This window comes from Equus asinus, chromosome 5 (genome assembly GCF_041296235.1).
Source record: "Equus asinus isolate D_3611 breed Donkey chromosome 5, EquAss-T2T_v2, whole genome shotgun sequence".
Taxonomy (NCBI): Eukaryota; Metazoa; Chordata; class Mammalia; order Perissodactyla; family Equidae; genus Equus; species Equus asinus.
In genome coordinates, this window is record NC_091794.1 from 50,519,294 (window position 1) to 50,534,208 (window position 14,915).

Here is a 14,915-nt window from a genome sequence, read left to right on the forward strand (position 1 = left end):
CGCTTTCTCAATGTGTGCAGTTTTTAATTCCAACATTTTATTTACTATTTCTTGTTATTGCTCATGGCTGAATTAATATAATTAGTGAAAGTCTCATGTTTCTACCCTCTACATTGTATTGTTTTAATTAGTGTATCAAAGAATCTAAATAGTGTGTCTATTTATTTTATATGGTTAACTATTATATACTTTTAAAGCACACTCTGGTCAATATATTCCAGTAGAATAATTTGAAAAGAAATCACTCACATCTTCTCTTCCTGTTAACACACGTTACAGCCTCTATAAGGTTATGAATCATCCCACAGTTGAAAGCTCCTTTAATATTACTAAGCACACTGACATACGTAGCAATGTATTTTAATCGTTAGTAGTAAAAGAAATAGACTTGGAATCACTTAGTACTTCCTGTTTGGTGGTGTGTGGGATAATCCACGTTCTGGGTGAGTTTTGTCTGACTGAAGGTCTATAAAATTTCCTTTCAATAATTTTTTTAAAATTATTACTGCTTTGACTTAGGAGCTCAACCATTCTCTGCTTAAAGGCAGTCATCATATGAAAGCAATAAATGTTGCATTTTGTCTTCAAGTTAATTTCTTATATGGATTTCTTTTAACAATCACCAACAAGGCGTATCATGTTTCTGCATGTATTAGATGGGCACAGAAGCCTTAAAGTAAGCTCACACCTAAAGTGGACTCATCTTTACTAAAGTAAAATAAAAAATGTGATGCTTAGGAAATGGATGCCATGATCCTGCTGGACTGTGAAGTGAGTGGGACTCTTATCCAGCAAAGGAGTTCTTAAGGGTTAAGAAATTTGGTCTTAAAATATGTTTAGATCTGTTCGCACATATGTGAGGAGGAGGATGTTCTACTTTTTTGACAAATTCTCAGTGAAGAGGGTTATCGCCCAGCCGCACCCACTGCTGTGTTCTTTCTGGATTAGAGCATTCAAAGCACGCTCCCCTGCTTACCACAGTTGGCAATACCACACAGAAGTCAAGCCCCCAGATAACCGCGAAGATATGACAACGAGTGGACATGTTTCCCAAGGACGGGAGTTTCATAAATGCAGGAAGGTTAGCACAACCACTGGTGTGAGGGGAAGTCAGAGGACGTGATCATAGTTCATGGGAACCAGCAATGCAGGATGGGCTACATTCAATTTAGTTTCCTTTGCAGGCTTAAAATAGCGCCATTGTAAATTATGTCAGTCTTTCTCAAATCATGAAAATGATTGTTAAAAATGCCTCAGAATACACAATGTGCATTGTTGTGTGGCTTTGATGTGTGAATGATGAGAGCATATGATATAATACAAATTAAATAATGGTAGAACAGTCACAGGCTTTTTCCCCAAGGTGAGGGGGAATAAAGGTGAAGTTTCTGGTTGAAGGAAACGCTGTTTTATTTTGTTTTGGTGCCTATAGTATAGAATTCTTTAAATAGTCTAAAATTTTAAAGGAGTTCCTGTTATGTCTCATGTTTAGTACATCTTACGACTTTAATTTTTAAGATTCTGTTAAAGTAGTAATTGGGTGGGAAATCAACGCGTGATGGAATTTGACTTTCTTATAAATATTTAAATACACAAATATGATGCAAAATATGATGCAGTGGGTATGACGAAGTATTTATATATATATATATATGAAATATTTGTGCTGCTTCAAGACATTTGTCAGGTTGGATGCCTTGCTTTGGAATCTAGAGAAATGGGGTTTTCTGTGTTCGGAGCACTCAGATTGGTGCCTCCAACAGCTTTTCCTGGCTTCCTAATTGAAATTTTGAGTAAACCAATTGTGATACTTGCTAAATTCAGAAGCAATTGCCATAAAGCCTGAGATTCTTTTTTGTTGTTTGCACACAGGTGAGGTCTGCCATAAATCCTATACTCAGTTTTCAAACCTTTGTCGTCATAAGCGCATGCATGCTGATTGCAGAACCCAAATCAAGTGCAAAGACTGTGGACAAATGTTCAGCACTACGTCTTCCTTAAATAAACACAGGAGGTTTTGTGAGGGCAAGAACCATTTTGCGGCAGGTGGATTTTTTGGCCAAGGCATTTCACTTCCTGGAACCCCAGCTATGGATAAAACGTCCATGGTTAATATGAGTCATGCCAACCCGGGCCTTGCTGACTATTTTGGCGCCAATAGGCATCCTGCTGGTCTTACCTTTCCAACAGCTCCTGGATTTTCTTTTAGCTTCCCTGGTCTGTTTCCTTCCGGCTTGTACCACAGGCCTCCTTTGATACCTGCTAGTTCTCCTGTTAAAGGACTATCAAGTACTGAACAGACAAACAAAAGTCAAAGTCCCCTCATGACACATCCTCAGATACTGCCAGCTACACAGGATATTTTGAAGGCACTATCTAAACACCCACCTGTAGGGGACAATAAGCCAGTGGAGCTCCAGCCCGAGAGGTCCTCTGAAGAGAGGCCCCTTGAGAAAATCAGTGACCAGTCAGAGAGTAGTGACCTTGATGATGTCAGTACGCCAAGTGGCAGTGACCTGGAGACAACCTCGGGCTCTGATCTGGAAAGTGACATTGAAAGTGATAAAGAGAAATTTAAAGAAAATGGTAAAATGTTCAAAGACAAAGTAAGCCCTCTTCAGAATCTGGCTTCAATACATAATAAGAAAGAATACAGCAATCATTCCATTTTCTCACCATCTTTAGAGGAGCAAACCGCGGTGTCAGGAGCTGTGAATGATTCTATAAAGGCTATTGCTTCTATTGCTGAAAAATACTTTGGTTCAACAGGACTGGTGGGGCTGCAAGACAAAAAAGTTGGAGCTTTACCTTACCCTTCCATGTTTCCCCTCCCGTTTTTTCCAGCATTCTCTCAATCAATGTACCCATTTCCTGATAGAGACTTGAGAGCGTTACCTTTGAAAATGGAACCCCAATCACCAAGTGAAGTAAAGAAACTGCAGAAGGGAAGCTCTGAGTCTCCCTTTGATCTCACCACTAAGCGAAAGGACGAGAAGCCCTTGACTCCAGTACCCTCCAAGGCTCCAGTGACGCCTGCCACAAGCCAAGACCAGCCCCTGGATCTAAGTATGGGCAGTAGGAGTAGAGCCAGTGGAACAAAGCTGACTGAGCCTCGAAAAAACCACGTGTTTGGGGAAAAGAAAGGAAGCAATGTGGAACCAAGACCCGCGTCAGATGGTTCCTTGCAGCATGCTAGACCCACTCCTTTCTTTATGGACCCTATTTACAGGTAAGGGTGGACGGGAGATGATGAAATGTGGACGTGTTTATGAAAGGTGGTTTTTACATGGTAAAGTTATGGCTTTTAACAGACCTTTTTTATTATTATTATAAAGCAGAGAGTAAAATTGTTTGATCTAGTGAATTCATTTTGTATTCAGAAAGTCGACTCATTAGGTTTGGACTTATTTTTGGATGTCTCTGAATTTGGGGTTTTGGAATAGGCCCATAGAGTTCTTTCCCTTGACAATAAATTTATTTTTAAACACATTTTTTTTTAAGTGGAAAATATGGGAAAGCCATATTTAAAGCAAGTTGTCAAGTGGCGGAAGAATGAGGCTCCTGAAGGATTAATGCAAAAATGTGTGGGTGCTTAAATGGGTCAGGTTATTTGGAATGAGATGGGACATATAACAGCAAGAGTTTACTCTTTGTTAACCTACAAGCTTTTCCTTAATAAGTACCGGTCATATTCTGTTTCTAAATAAATTTCTTAGGGGCCACAGACAAATGCAATATTAATCACAAAAATGTTTTGTATATAATGTGAGTGATGGGTTTAAAAAACATGTCTCTGTTTAATGCTTTCATTATCCAGTTTCCTTTGATGCATCCAAAAATCCTTTGGCGGAAACATATATGCTTAATAAAAAGCCTCCTGGCTGTCTTCATTCAGGATGATTTAGTTTTTTAATGCTAGTTTTCTTTAAAAAAATATGAATAACCATAGTTATGCTTGGTATGTATTTTAAATATTGCCAAGCATTTTCACATTTACTTTCTTTTACAAATCTTGAACCTTGTCAAGAATTAATGGAATATGTACATAAATTTTTATTGGACTTATTTAAGATGGGAGTATTTGCCTATTTTTGCCTGATTCTACTTCATAAAGAGAAATTTTGTGTTGTTCTTTCATTCAACAGCATTTATTGAGTTCTTATTACTTCATAGGTGCTAGAGTGCAGATTCTTTTCACTGAAAACTCTTTTTCTACCTATGCTGTCTGCAATACATTAACCAAGAAACGTTGCCGGTATTTGAATGGCTGCCTCCATTAGAATGTGACAAGAAGAATAAAAAAGTCAATATAAAAATATCTCAGAACCATCAATATTATGTTTCTTCACTTGTTTTTCACATCTTATATCTTAATTCCTGGGGCAGTTCCATTACTAGAGAAGGAAAAAGAAGGGAAAACAGATGCTCCGTATTTTGTGTGTAGATTGTGTGTTACACATTGCCAGTAAGATTGATCAGTCCTTTGTGAAGATGATTTCTCCCTTTCTTCCTCGGGTCCTGTCAATGGCGGTGGGCTTCCAATTCCTCCACATACCTGCTATACTCTTCTCCATCACTTCCTACCCTTTCTCTTGCTGACTCTAATCTCTCTCTCCTCACTGGTGTTTCAGTCTCAGTTTAGGCCCTAGGCTTTTCAATTTACCAAACTCCTGAAAGACCTAAATCTCGGTTTTAGAGTGTGACCTTGGTTGAGATCTCAGCTTTCCCATGTCTTAAATGTTTTTTAAATCTATAAAACGGGTATAAGAACACCTATTTCAGTAAGTGCAATAATGTATGCAAAACATACCATATGTAAAATTTCAAGAAGTGGTAGCTGTGTTTATTCATTTTGATCCTATTTTAAAAGTGTACTTATTCAACAGTTTTTAAAGCAAAATTGCCAACAGTTGGTAAAAGAAATTAATGCAGTCCATGTTGTCATTTCCAGTATGCTTAATAGAAAATAGAATGACAAACATTTCTAAAGCAGAAGAGATATGTAGATAAGTTTTATCTGTCTCTCCTTATCTTCACAAAGTTCCTCCTTCTCTTCCCACCTGCCCCCCCTTTAATCTGCCCTGGTTATCAGCAGTGGCATCCAAAAGAAGATGCCTGTACCTCGAAGAGCGGCTAGCAGAGTGCGTGGTATGCTTAGAAACTCTCCTACTGTCCTTGGAAAATATGGAAGAAATATAATGAATATTTGGGGAAGCACCTTCTTGGTAGAAAATGACTTTAATTTTCAAAATGAACCCTCTCCTCATGATTTCAAAATCACCAGGCATTCTTGCCTACACCTGAAATGGAAAGATACAAATTTGTGACCAATGCCTCTGATTTCATGGCTCTTCATTTTTTATATTTCCTCATTATTGTTACTAGTCGTTCAATAGGATTTTTCCATTATAAATAGGCCCTTCTTTCTTTGAGTGCCTAGAAGGGCCATTAGTATTCCTCAAGAACTGAACAGATGTCTTTCTATCTTTATTAGTGTGCTTCCCAGAAGCCTGCCGTTTGCTTTATTGTTTGCTGTTTTAAATGTCAGTGATTATGCAGTGATTGATATATGAGACTGATTCATCTCCAAAATCGAATTTTAACCTTTCAGAGTAGAGAAAAGAAAACTAACTGACCCACTTGAAGCTTTAAAAGAGAAATACTTGAGACCTTCTCCAGGATTCTTATTTCACCCACAAGTAAGTAATTTGAATTTGAAACTTCGAGCTTGTAAACTAACTTGTTGATCCTGAAAAGCAGGTGCAATGAAATGAAAGAAATCTTGAGAACATTAGGATTTCCTCTGACGCTGGTGTGGAAGAACACAGGAAATTCTAACAGAATTAAAACCCAAACTCTTTAAAGAAAACGTAATTAATATAGTTGTAAAAATAACATGGTCGTGGTGTTAAATTATTGTCTGCTGTTAACTACTTATTGAGCCAAAGTGCATTTTAGAGGGAGAAAAATTCAGCTTAGAAAATAAATACTGAAGTTGTCTTTTGTGTTTAAAAATTACTGCAAGTAAGAAACGGATCATACTGTGACTCGTCTCAAACTCATGAAGGTCGTTTGTGTTCTTTTAGTGCTTAGATAAAAACAGGAAATGAGTCTACCTGACAAGTTGTTACCATAGAGGGTGAAGGAATTTATCTAGAGACCACTGGGCATTCCAGCAAAGTTCTGTAATTGCACAAGAATTCGCCACAATACACAGAGCTATTTGCTGAATGGACTGACTTGTGTCCATTTATCAAAATATATACAGTTTCTCATTGCAAGGAAAATACAAAGCAGTGTTATCTATTCCGTTCATCTCTATGTCCCTACATATTTGGTCTTTTTTTTAAAACTGATTTACCTATCAATCAACATGTGGAGAATTATATTGAAAAAACAAATATATAAACATCTTGAACCTGCTTTCTCAATTTATAGTTTAGTTTTTATTTTTACTTTTGGAAGGATAGAAACTCTGGTCTTTATAGATAGTAAGCAAAATTTTTATGAAAATGCTTGAAAACAGACTAAACAAATTTGCTCTGTTCTAATATATTCAAACTAAAAATGTGCTCCTCTAGTAAAATTGGTGGGATTTTATGTAAGAAGCCTTAGGGAAAGTTGTGAGCCAATTAAATGGAATCATCTTGGGATATGACTCTTCCCCCCCCAACCCTCTCTGTTACAGTTCTTCACTTTTTCAAGTACCTTCTCTAAGTCCTGAACAACAGAGTATGAGAACTGAAATACCATCTTCTGGGATAGCTGGAGAAATCTCATTGCTCAAATCATTCTATTTCAAACTGAGAGAATATATGATTTAGTATTAAAAAGGTTAGAAATATTCCAGTTAGTATTCCTTTTATATAGGAAGGTTATGGAATGATTTCATTTCCATCATTACTTTCTGGAAAAGAAGCAATTTCTAAAATAGTGCATGTTTATCAGGCATTTACATTTTATATTTAAGCTGATCTAAATTGCATTTGTAGGTCTCATGGACTAATAAACCTGGACATGATATGCATTTTGTGTCAGATATTGAACAAAAAGTGTCTCTCTCTTGATAACTTCCTTTCTAGTTATAAGTAAATGTTGATAAGGATATAACAGTTAGATACATTTAATTACAAAGTCAAATTGTTTTTGGATTCTAATTATCTTTAAAAGTTAGTAATTAATCACTTCAAAATTAAGTGCTGTGGGTACATGGTACAATGGAGAAAAAAAGACTGGGATTCAGCGTCTTTGAACAACTCAGTCTACCTGGCTCTTAATTTCCTTATCTGTAAGATGAGGGAGGTAGTTGGATGTAAGGTCCCTATCCTCTCTAAATTCGAAGATTTCTAATTAGCCAAGGTAAATTTACTGGTTCATATGATGGGCAGCTTTGTCTGCCAATAACTCCACATGTACATGTAGCTGTTATAAAAATAGTATGTTCATATTTTTAACCAAATAATGTAAGGAAATATGCTATATTTTAATATCCCCAAAGTTAATGAAGGATCAGAATAGAGGCACGCGTCCAGTCCTTGGAGCACAGCAATCATCCCCCAGATCTTCGCAGACGTGCCTGTGGGAGCACAGTGGCTGAGTGTGTTTCCTTCCCACACCGGAATGTCACGTCTTGGAGTAAGGGACTGCCTACTGCTGCCTGTTGCTGTTAGAATAGGACCCAAGAGTGATAATCAGAACATTTAATGTGTGATATGTCATGAATGCTGACCAATAGAATGGATTCTGCCTTCTGGAGCAGGGTTCTGGAGCCCTGCACCAACTGTTAATGCTTTCCTTGCTGGATGGGGGTGGGGGGATGTGAGGGGTCTTCTCGGGGAAGGCCAGGGCTGCAGGGGTGCTTGGGCATTCAGGGTGCTTGGGGCAGAGGCTGTTCACCAAGAACGACAGGAATATTTCGTTAATGTTCTAACCATCCTGGCTGTCTTCGTGTGTAATGGCTGTGTGTCACTGAGATGCAGATGGCATAGAGACAGTTGCTGGGGAGAAGCTTAACGTCACCCATTTTCATCAAGCCTTCAGACCAGTCTGTCCTTTCAGAAAATCTGCCTCAAATGGTCTGAAGTTTCAGCAGAGTTTTTTTTTTTTTTTCCTAGTACTCTATCAATTTCATCCTAGCCTCGAGATCCACCTTCAAACAAACCAACAAAAACTGCCCAGGATTCGGGGCCAGAAATGACTGCTTTACTGCTGGCTTCATTACTTATTAGCAGAAGTGCTTAGGTTTTGGGCAGTGTGGTTTCTCTATCAGCGTAGTGAGCACACCCTTTCCAGCCTGACCAGGGTAGCTATAAGGATCAGCATTCATGCACGTAACACGTTTAGCATAATGCTTGGCATGTCGAAGGATGTAAATGAAGAAAAGCTGTTATTAGTAATTCATGCAAAAATATTCCATTTTGAATATAAAGGAATGTCAGTAAAATACCCTCCTGCCATCTCCTGAGCCAGTTTCTTTGGTGGGGCTATACCATGTATCTAGAAGTACTTGGAAAGATGCTTACTCTGTTCTTGGCACTGTGCCATTGGGTAGCAATGAGGATGGCAAAGAGCAAGAAGCCAAAATGGAAGCACTTGCCTCTGCCCCCAGGGCTTACTATGATTTCGTGGCTGAATAAGCGTTTGGACAAGACCATTCATTATTTCATTTTCTTTTTAAAGTACATTGGAACAGATCACGCGGTCCCTCTGGGGCGTTTGTATCTTTGTCTTCAGATTGAGAATAATGCCTACCTTATCTATTTCTCAGGGTTATGATAATAATAAAGAGGAGACCATATATTTTCTTTTTTCTTTTTTTTTAAGGATTGGCACCTGGGCTAACAAATGTTGCCAATCTTTCTTTTTTCTTTTTCTTCTGCTTTCTTTCTCAACCACCCCCCCCCCCCCGTACATAGTTGTATATCCTAGTTGCAGGTCCTTCTAGTTGTGGGATGTGGGACGCTGCCTCAACGTGGCCTGACGAGCGGTGCCATGTCCGCGCCCAGGATCCGAACCCTGGGCTGCTGCAGCAGAGCGCGCGAACTTAACCACTCGGCCACGGAGCCGGCCCCGAGAGACTATATATTTTCAATGCTTTAAGGAAGACATATAAATAGATAGGTAAATGCTTGGTAGTGATATTCTCTGGGCGAGCTTGAGTTCGTAATTTCTCTATGTCTGTATTCTACCTGGCATGTCCCTTCCCCGTGCACAATTTCTAAGCAACGAAAGGTGAACAATATGTATTGCCTTTTGGAATCATAATATATGCTTTCAAAACTCTTGTCAAAATTACCTAGAAGATATGAAAACACATGCATCAAAATGAAAAGCTAAATGCTTGTTTTTATCATTCTCAGGGTCTAATTTCCTCTGTTAGTTCAGTTCTTAAAGAAGTATGTTTGCTCTATCAGCCACTAGAGGACTGTTTGCCCTTCTATTTTTTCTCTTACAAATAACTTAGTTCAACAAGAGGGAGAAATAAGCACTGTAGAGGTTCTCCCTGGCTACGTGGTTGAAAATTATATGTGGAGTCTTAGTTTAGATGATAATTTTGAAAAGGAGATAGCTGCAAGTAGACGAGGTGGAGAGAATGGTGTTACTGTGTGACCTCCAGAATCTCCATTTCATTGATTTCTATTTTGGTTACTTTGTATTCACATTGATGCCTTGCAAGCCCGTTGAAATCATTTGGCAATAAGGCTATTGTAAAACTGGCTATTATTCCTTGGTTTGATTCTCCTATGCTTTTAATATTATTTTTGGTGATTTATGCATTTTATTATCAGATATTTGGGTTTGTGTACATTTACAACAGTGGCTGTCTTATTTCTATTTCTGTCTGTTATTCATTCATTTTTATTTTTTTACTTTCAAAGTGTGTAACTATCCTATTACTGTGTCCCAAGGAACTGGGAAAGAGTCTTCTCTCAAGTTATCACGTATATAATGATATATATACCTTTTGCCCTTCATCTTTTATTTTGCTTTCAACAAGTTTTTCTTATCATTAGATTTCTTCCGTGATAAACCTTTCATCCTTGAAAACTATGTATCTTTCTTATTAAAGATATAAAAACTTATAAAAGTGAGATATATTCCCTTTAACCAAGCAGAATGATGTTTTTAAGGATATAACATCGTATTTCCTGGAAGAGCTTTTAACTCATTAAAGTTTTCCCCAATGATTCTTGTCATAAATAACTAGACATTTGTAGTTCTTTTAATTAAACTCCTTAGGTGTTCTGACTACTGATGGTCTGAGTCCCAGTTAATAAAAGTTAAGCAGTGTATTTCCAAGTACATTACCTTCTTGTTACTCAATGATTCACATTTGAGTAAATATCTTATTTTCTTTGTTATTAACATTATAAAAATGCAAGAGACTAGATTTTTTTGGTAGGAAATTGCTTGATTTTTAGTTATTAATGTAAAATTTAGGAATCTTCTTTTGCAGTGTATAAGAACAAATGAAAAAGAAGTATCTACCTTGCAATTTAAGATTTGGTAGTAGGTAGTGTTTAGTTTTCTTGGGAAAAGACACCATTCTGGTTTATAACCTTGATTCTAAAATTTAATTTGGTAAATGGAGGAAACTCAGCAGTGTTATAAAAACATTTAATTTTAATTTCCAAAGCTTCTACTCAAGGTACAGTTACATGATAAACAAAAATGACTCAGTTAGTATAAATGTCAGTTTCTCAAAGGATAGATTGCAATAAAGATTCCGATACAGAAGTAATTTTTTGTTTTTGTTTCAATTTTGCTCCCAGTTCCAACTGCCTGATCAGAGAACTTGGGTAAGTTTCCTACTTATGTTTTTGACTAAAATAATGTAGCATTAGAAGGAAAGCAATTTGTATTATAAATTGCTGTGTAGACATAAAGAATTCTGAGCCCCTTTTCATTAAATGATATGGCTTCACCCAGTAGTTTTTCAGCTTTGTCAAGCAGCAAAATACTTTCAGTTATAACTGGACATTTAGTGAGCTATGAATTGTTTACAGAAAGAAGTTTGTTCTGTAAATCTGACCCATTCCATGTAATTCGACCTCATGTGGAACTCTTTCTAGGCACTTGGGAGCACGTTGTTAAAAGAGGCTTCGAGATGGGTCACTAAGTGGAAACAACCATTATTTGAGGGAGCCGGTATCGGCATGTTAAAGATGCTTTTGATAAAGCCTTCAAAAGAATCAAACCTGAACTTATGTGCAGACACAGCTGACATTGGAATTCACATCCATATATCCTAGGCAGATCTTGGTTCTTTGGAGAAATAAGACTAAATGTTTAAAAATCCATATCTAACTAGTGATTGGATCTTTTAGCATTGGGTCACACTTCCTCAACTTTCGGTTACTACTTCCAGATACAGTCAGCTGTCAGTTACTAAGGGATAGCTTTATTTTTTACTCAAGAAACAAATAATACTGCTTATTTAGTTTCCACTCCCAAATAAACCTTGGGTGAATAGAAATATATTTGGTTAACATATATTACAAAATTTCCTCTGAGTCTATATGCTTTTACTTCTTCATTCTCTTCTTCACTCAGAATTATACTGATCCTGAGGTATGGGTAAAATCTTGAGATATAATTCAACTTTCTTTTAGTCACCATAAATTATATATAATTATTTTAAGTTGGCACACTTTAGCCCTTACCTATTTCCTCTGTCTCATGTTAGTTTTCCTTTATCAGAAATTCCTCCATTTTATTTCTTCTGTGGAATATGAGATGAATTGTGATTTTTCTCATCCTGATAGACTTTTAAGGATTAAGTTCATTTATTTCAAAAGTATAAGAGGAGAGAGAGAGAGACTTCCTCAGGGAAAGTTGTGTAGTAGATGGAACTGTTCTTTGATTATCCTGGCCTATATTCCCAGGTTCCTCGTCTGCCTTTCCTGGCAGAGGTCTGTCTTGAGTACCTCGTCTCATGGTCCTCATCCTTTCTAAGGCAGAGTATTACTTGACAGTAGCTATGCTGTCAGCTGCTTCAAGCATAAGGTGCTCTCCCCTATGTAAATGCGCATTGGCTCTACCCACTTAGAAAGCCAGTTCCCATTTTAAGTTAGATTCCCATTCCTGATAATATGATGGTATAGCAACTGCCATTGCAATGCTTTGGAAACGCTCCCATTCTTTGAATCATAGGTTTTTCAGAACTATTGTATACATGTATTATTATAAAATGTATTATTAGTGGAAAACATTAAAATATTAAAGTTTATAATTTTTAGTGGTAAAAAGACTCTAAGGGATTTCAGAATCATGACTGCTGAATGTGATACTTGGAATAAGATAACCATAAAATGTGAATATTTACTTGTCCCCCAAATGGCCGTGATTTTGAGATTTCTCAAGATTATCAAGTGAGTAAATATAGAAAACTACCAAATCTACAAACTTTCCCATCATAAGTTATTTATGAGAAGTTAGTTATTTTATGATAAAGCCATGTGTAATCTAATTTGTGAAACATTAGGTCACATAATTCATGGTGCCGTTGGACATATCGTTTCGTATAATCAGATTGTCACTTTAATAGTTTTAATGAGAAACTTCTTTATATCATCAATTATCGGCTGCCAGATAATAAATGTGAGGCTAAGTGCTTAGGACCCAGTTGATGATATCTTGCCTGCTAAAATGTTTTTAAAAATACTAACTTTATTTGACTAGAGAGATAACTACATTTTTTGGTAGGAACTAGGGAATTGTGTCTAAATATTAGTTTGCGTCAGTATAAAGTTACTAGCCTCTTGGGGACTGGAAGGGGGTGAAATGACTTCCTCTTCCAGACATCTGGCTGCAGATACCATCAATGACTATTATATATGTAAGTAGAAATTACTGTTCCATACAAAAACCTGTCATTTACTGATTGGAGATTAGCTGATGACATTAATAGGACACAGGGCAATGCATTTCTAAAATATATGCTCATTTTCCTCCTTTATTTTCCCCATTCTCAGCAAATTTCTTATTCACGGTAGTACACATTGCTCTCTTCATTGGATTCTTCATAATTGAAAAATATGGATAGCTAGATTCTGTTCCATTTATCCCAATTCACCTTGATTTTTAAAATACCAGGTCAGACTTTAAAATGAATGTCAATACTTCTACTCCTGTAAAATGCATATTCTTTCAGGAGGATCATCATGAGTCAGCACAGATAACTAGAGAAAGTTGGAGTTTTGACCCACACATTAGATAAAGCTCATTTCGATCCAAAACCTTAATCCAAGATATAGAGTAGGGCTGCTATTGGTGACAGAACTGCTAAACTAATTCAACTGGTTGATGTTGTAGTCCCTTCTGTTTTTCCTAATGGGGAAACTTATTCTTTTTAGCTGAGGTCAAGTGCTATAAGAGCAAATCTTATGAAGATGAAAGAAAGAATTCAGTGATGGCTCTTATGTTGCTTTAGTGGTTGCTGGCTGAGCAGAAAGCAGTGTGTGTGTGTGTGTGTGTTTGTGTGCGCACGCGTGTGTGTATGGTGTTAATAGCTACCCTCAGCTTGCTTCCCATCTTCCTTCTCTCTCCCTTTCCCCCACTCCGATTTAATCCCCTTTTCCTTTCATACCAGAAACCAAAGCTGGGGGTAGCTTCTAAGAGAGGCCCTCTGATAACCCTTATTCTTTTTCCTATTATCTTTAAGAATGTCGTTATTTAGTCATCAAGCCCATAATATATTTTCTTGTTTCCTGATAGTTTTCCCAAATTGAAACAGTTTGAGGTAAAGTAATCACAGTGATCTTTCTTCAGAAGGAGCTATTAGCAGCTACTAAAGCAAGACACATTTCTCAACAGCCAATTGCTATTAAACGACTTGAAGGACTTGTAGTTTATATGTGCTAGAGATGAAAGCCGAGAATAATAATAGTCATGAGTAAGCTATTTTCCATATAAAAGGAAAAGTGTTTCTATAAGATGTATTGCCACAGGAATCTGAGTGTGTCAGCAGGGCAGACACTCAAATGATTTAAAACCACTAGATAATGAAACTTTACTCAAATATTAAATGTACATAAATAAAACATTTATAATCATCACCCACACACTTACTATTCTTCCCAATAAATATATACGATCATGACCCTTACCCTTGCTTGTTACTGCTAATCAGCTTGAAGGCCAGAGGTCATTTTTCACTCAGATAATTTATTCCACAGAGGGTGGAATATCAAAATGCTTTTCTGCAAGGAACAATTAGAAGGAATAAATGCAAATAAAATAGTATCATAAAATATTTCCAGATTGATTTTTAATAAATAAAATCCAAAATAATATGAAAATGCTAATGCTCCGGCTGGAGGGGGATAATGAGTGTATTCTGCAGGGACAGAGTTTCCGCCAGCCTCTCTGAGCAGCATCATCATTCCATATCTCTGCCCTGTGATCAGTATGTGTCAAAATCCTTCATAGTGACAAATGCGCTGTCCACTTGCATCTGTGGAGAATGTTTTAGCAGCTGAGTGATTATGAATCAAACCCCTGAGCTTACAGCCCCTACCGCCTCCCAATGCGTTCACATTTGTCGTCTGACAAGTAAATGTATCTTGACTTTCCTCTGAGATTTTTTTGCACCGTGTTTGATGAAAGACATTTGGCAAATTGGCAGTGGTACCCTGTATGTTGCAATTTGTAGGGAGCATTAGGAGTCCAGGCATGAAATGAGAGGGCAGGCTCCAGGAGAAAGGGAAAAGAAAGAGAGCTAACTACAACATGAATAGTCATTTGAGGAATCAAATGTACAGTATTCCCTTTGTAAGAAGAGAATCACGTTCAGGCCATTCTGTTCAGATTTTGCTCGAGTTGAAGAAGTCAATGGTATTCTATCCATCTGCTTGTCCACGGAATATATGTTTTGTTAATTTTCCTTTTGAGTAGGATGCCTTGCCTTTTTTTTA

The 14,915-nt window shown here is 37.1% G+C and overlaps 1 protein-coding gene across 30 annotated transcripts in view; it reads left to right on the forward strand.

Moving 5' to 3' along the window:
* MECOM (MDS1 and EVI1 complex locus) overlaps nt 1-14,915 on the forward strand; it is a 533,659-nt gene that overhangs the window by 499,851 nt on the left and 18,893 nt on the right. For 15 of the 30 annotated variants that reach the window (XM_014846455.3, XM_014846456.3, XM_070509495.1 and 12 more), the window contains 3 exons: nt 1,873-3,229; nt 5,612-5,699; nt 10,773-10,799. In XM_014846455.3, coding sequence (XP_014701941.2) covers nt 1,873-3,229; nt 5,612-5,699; nt 10,773-10,799 — 1,472 coding nt within the window. The remainder of the gene's footprint in view (nt 1-1,872; nt 3,230-5,611; nt 5,700-10,772; nt 10,800-14,915) is intronic. The other 15 variants (XM_014846458.3, XM_014846457.3, XM_070509496.1 and 12 more) reach the window with 2 other exon arrangements.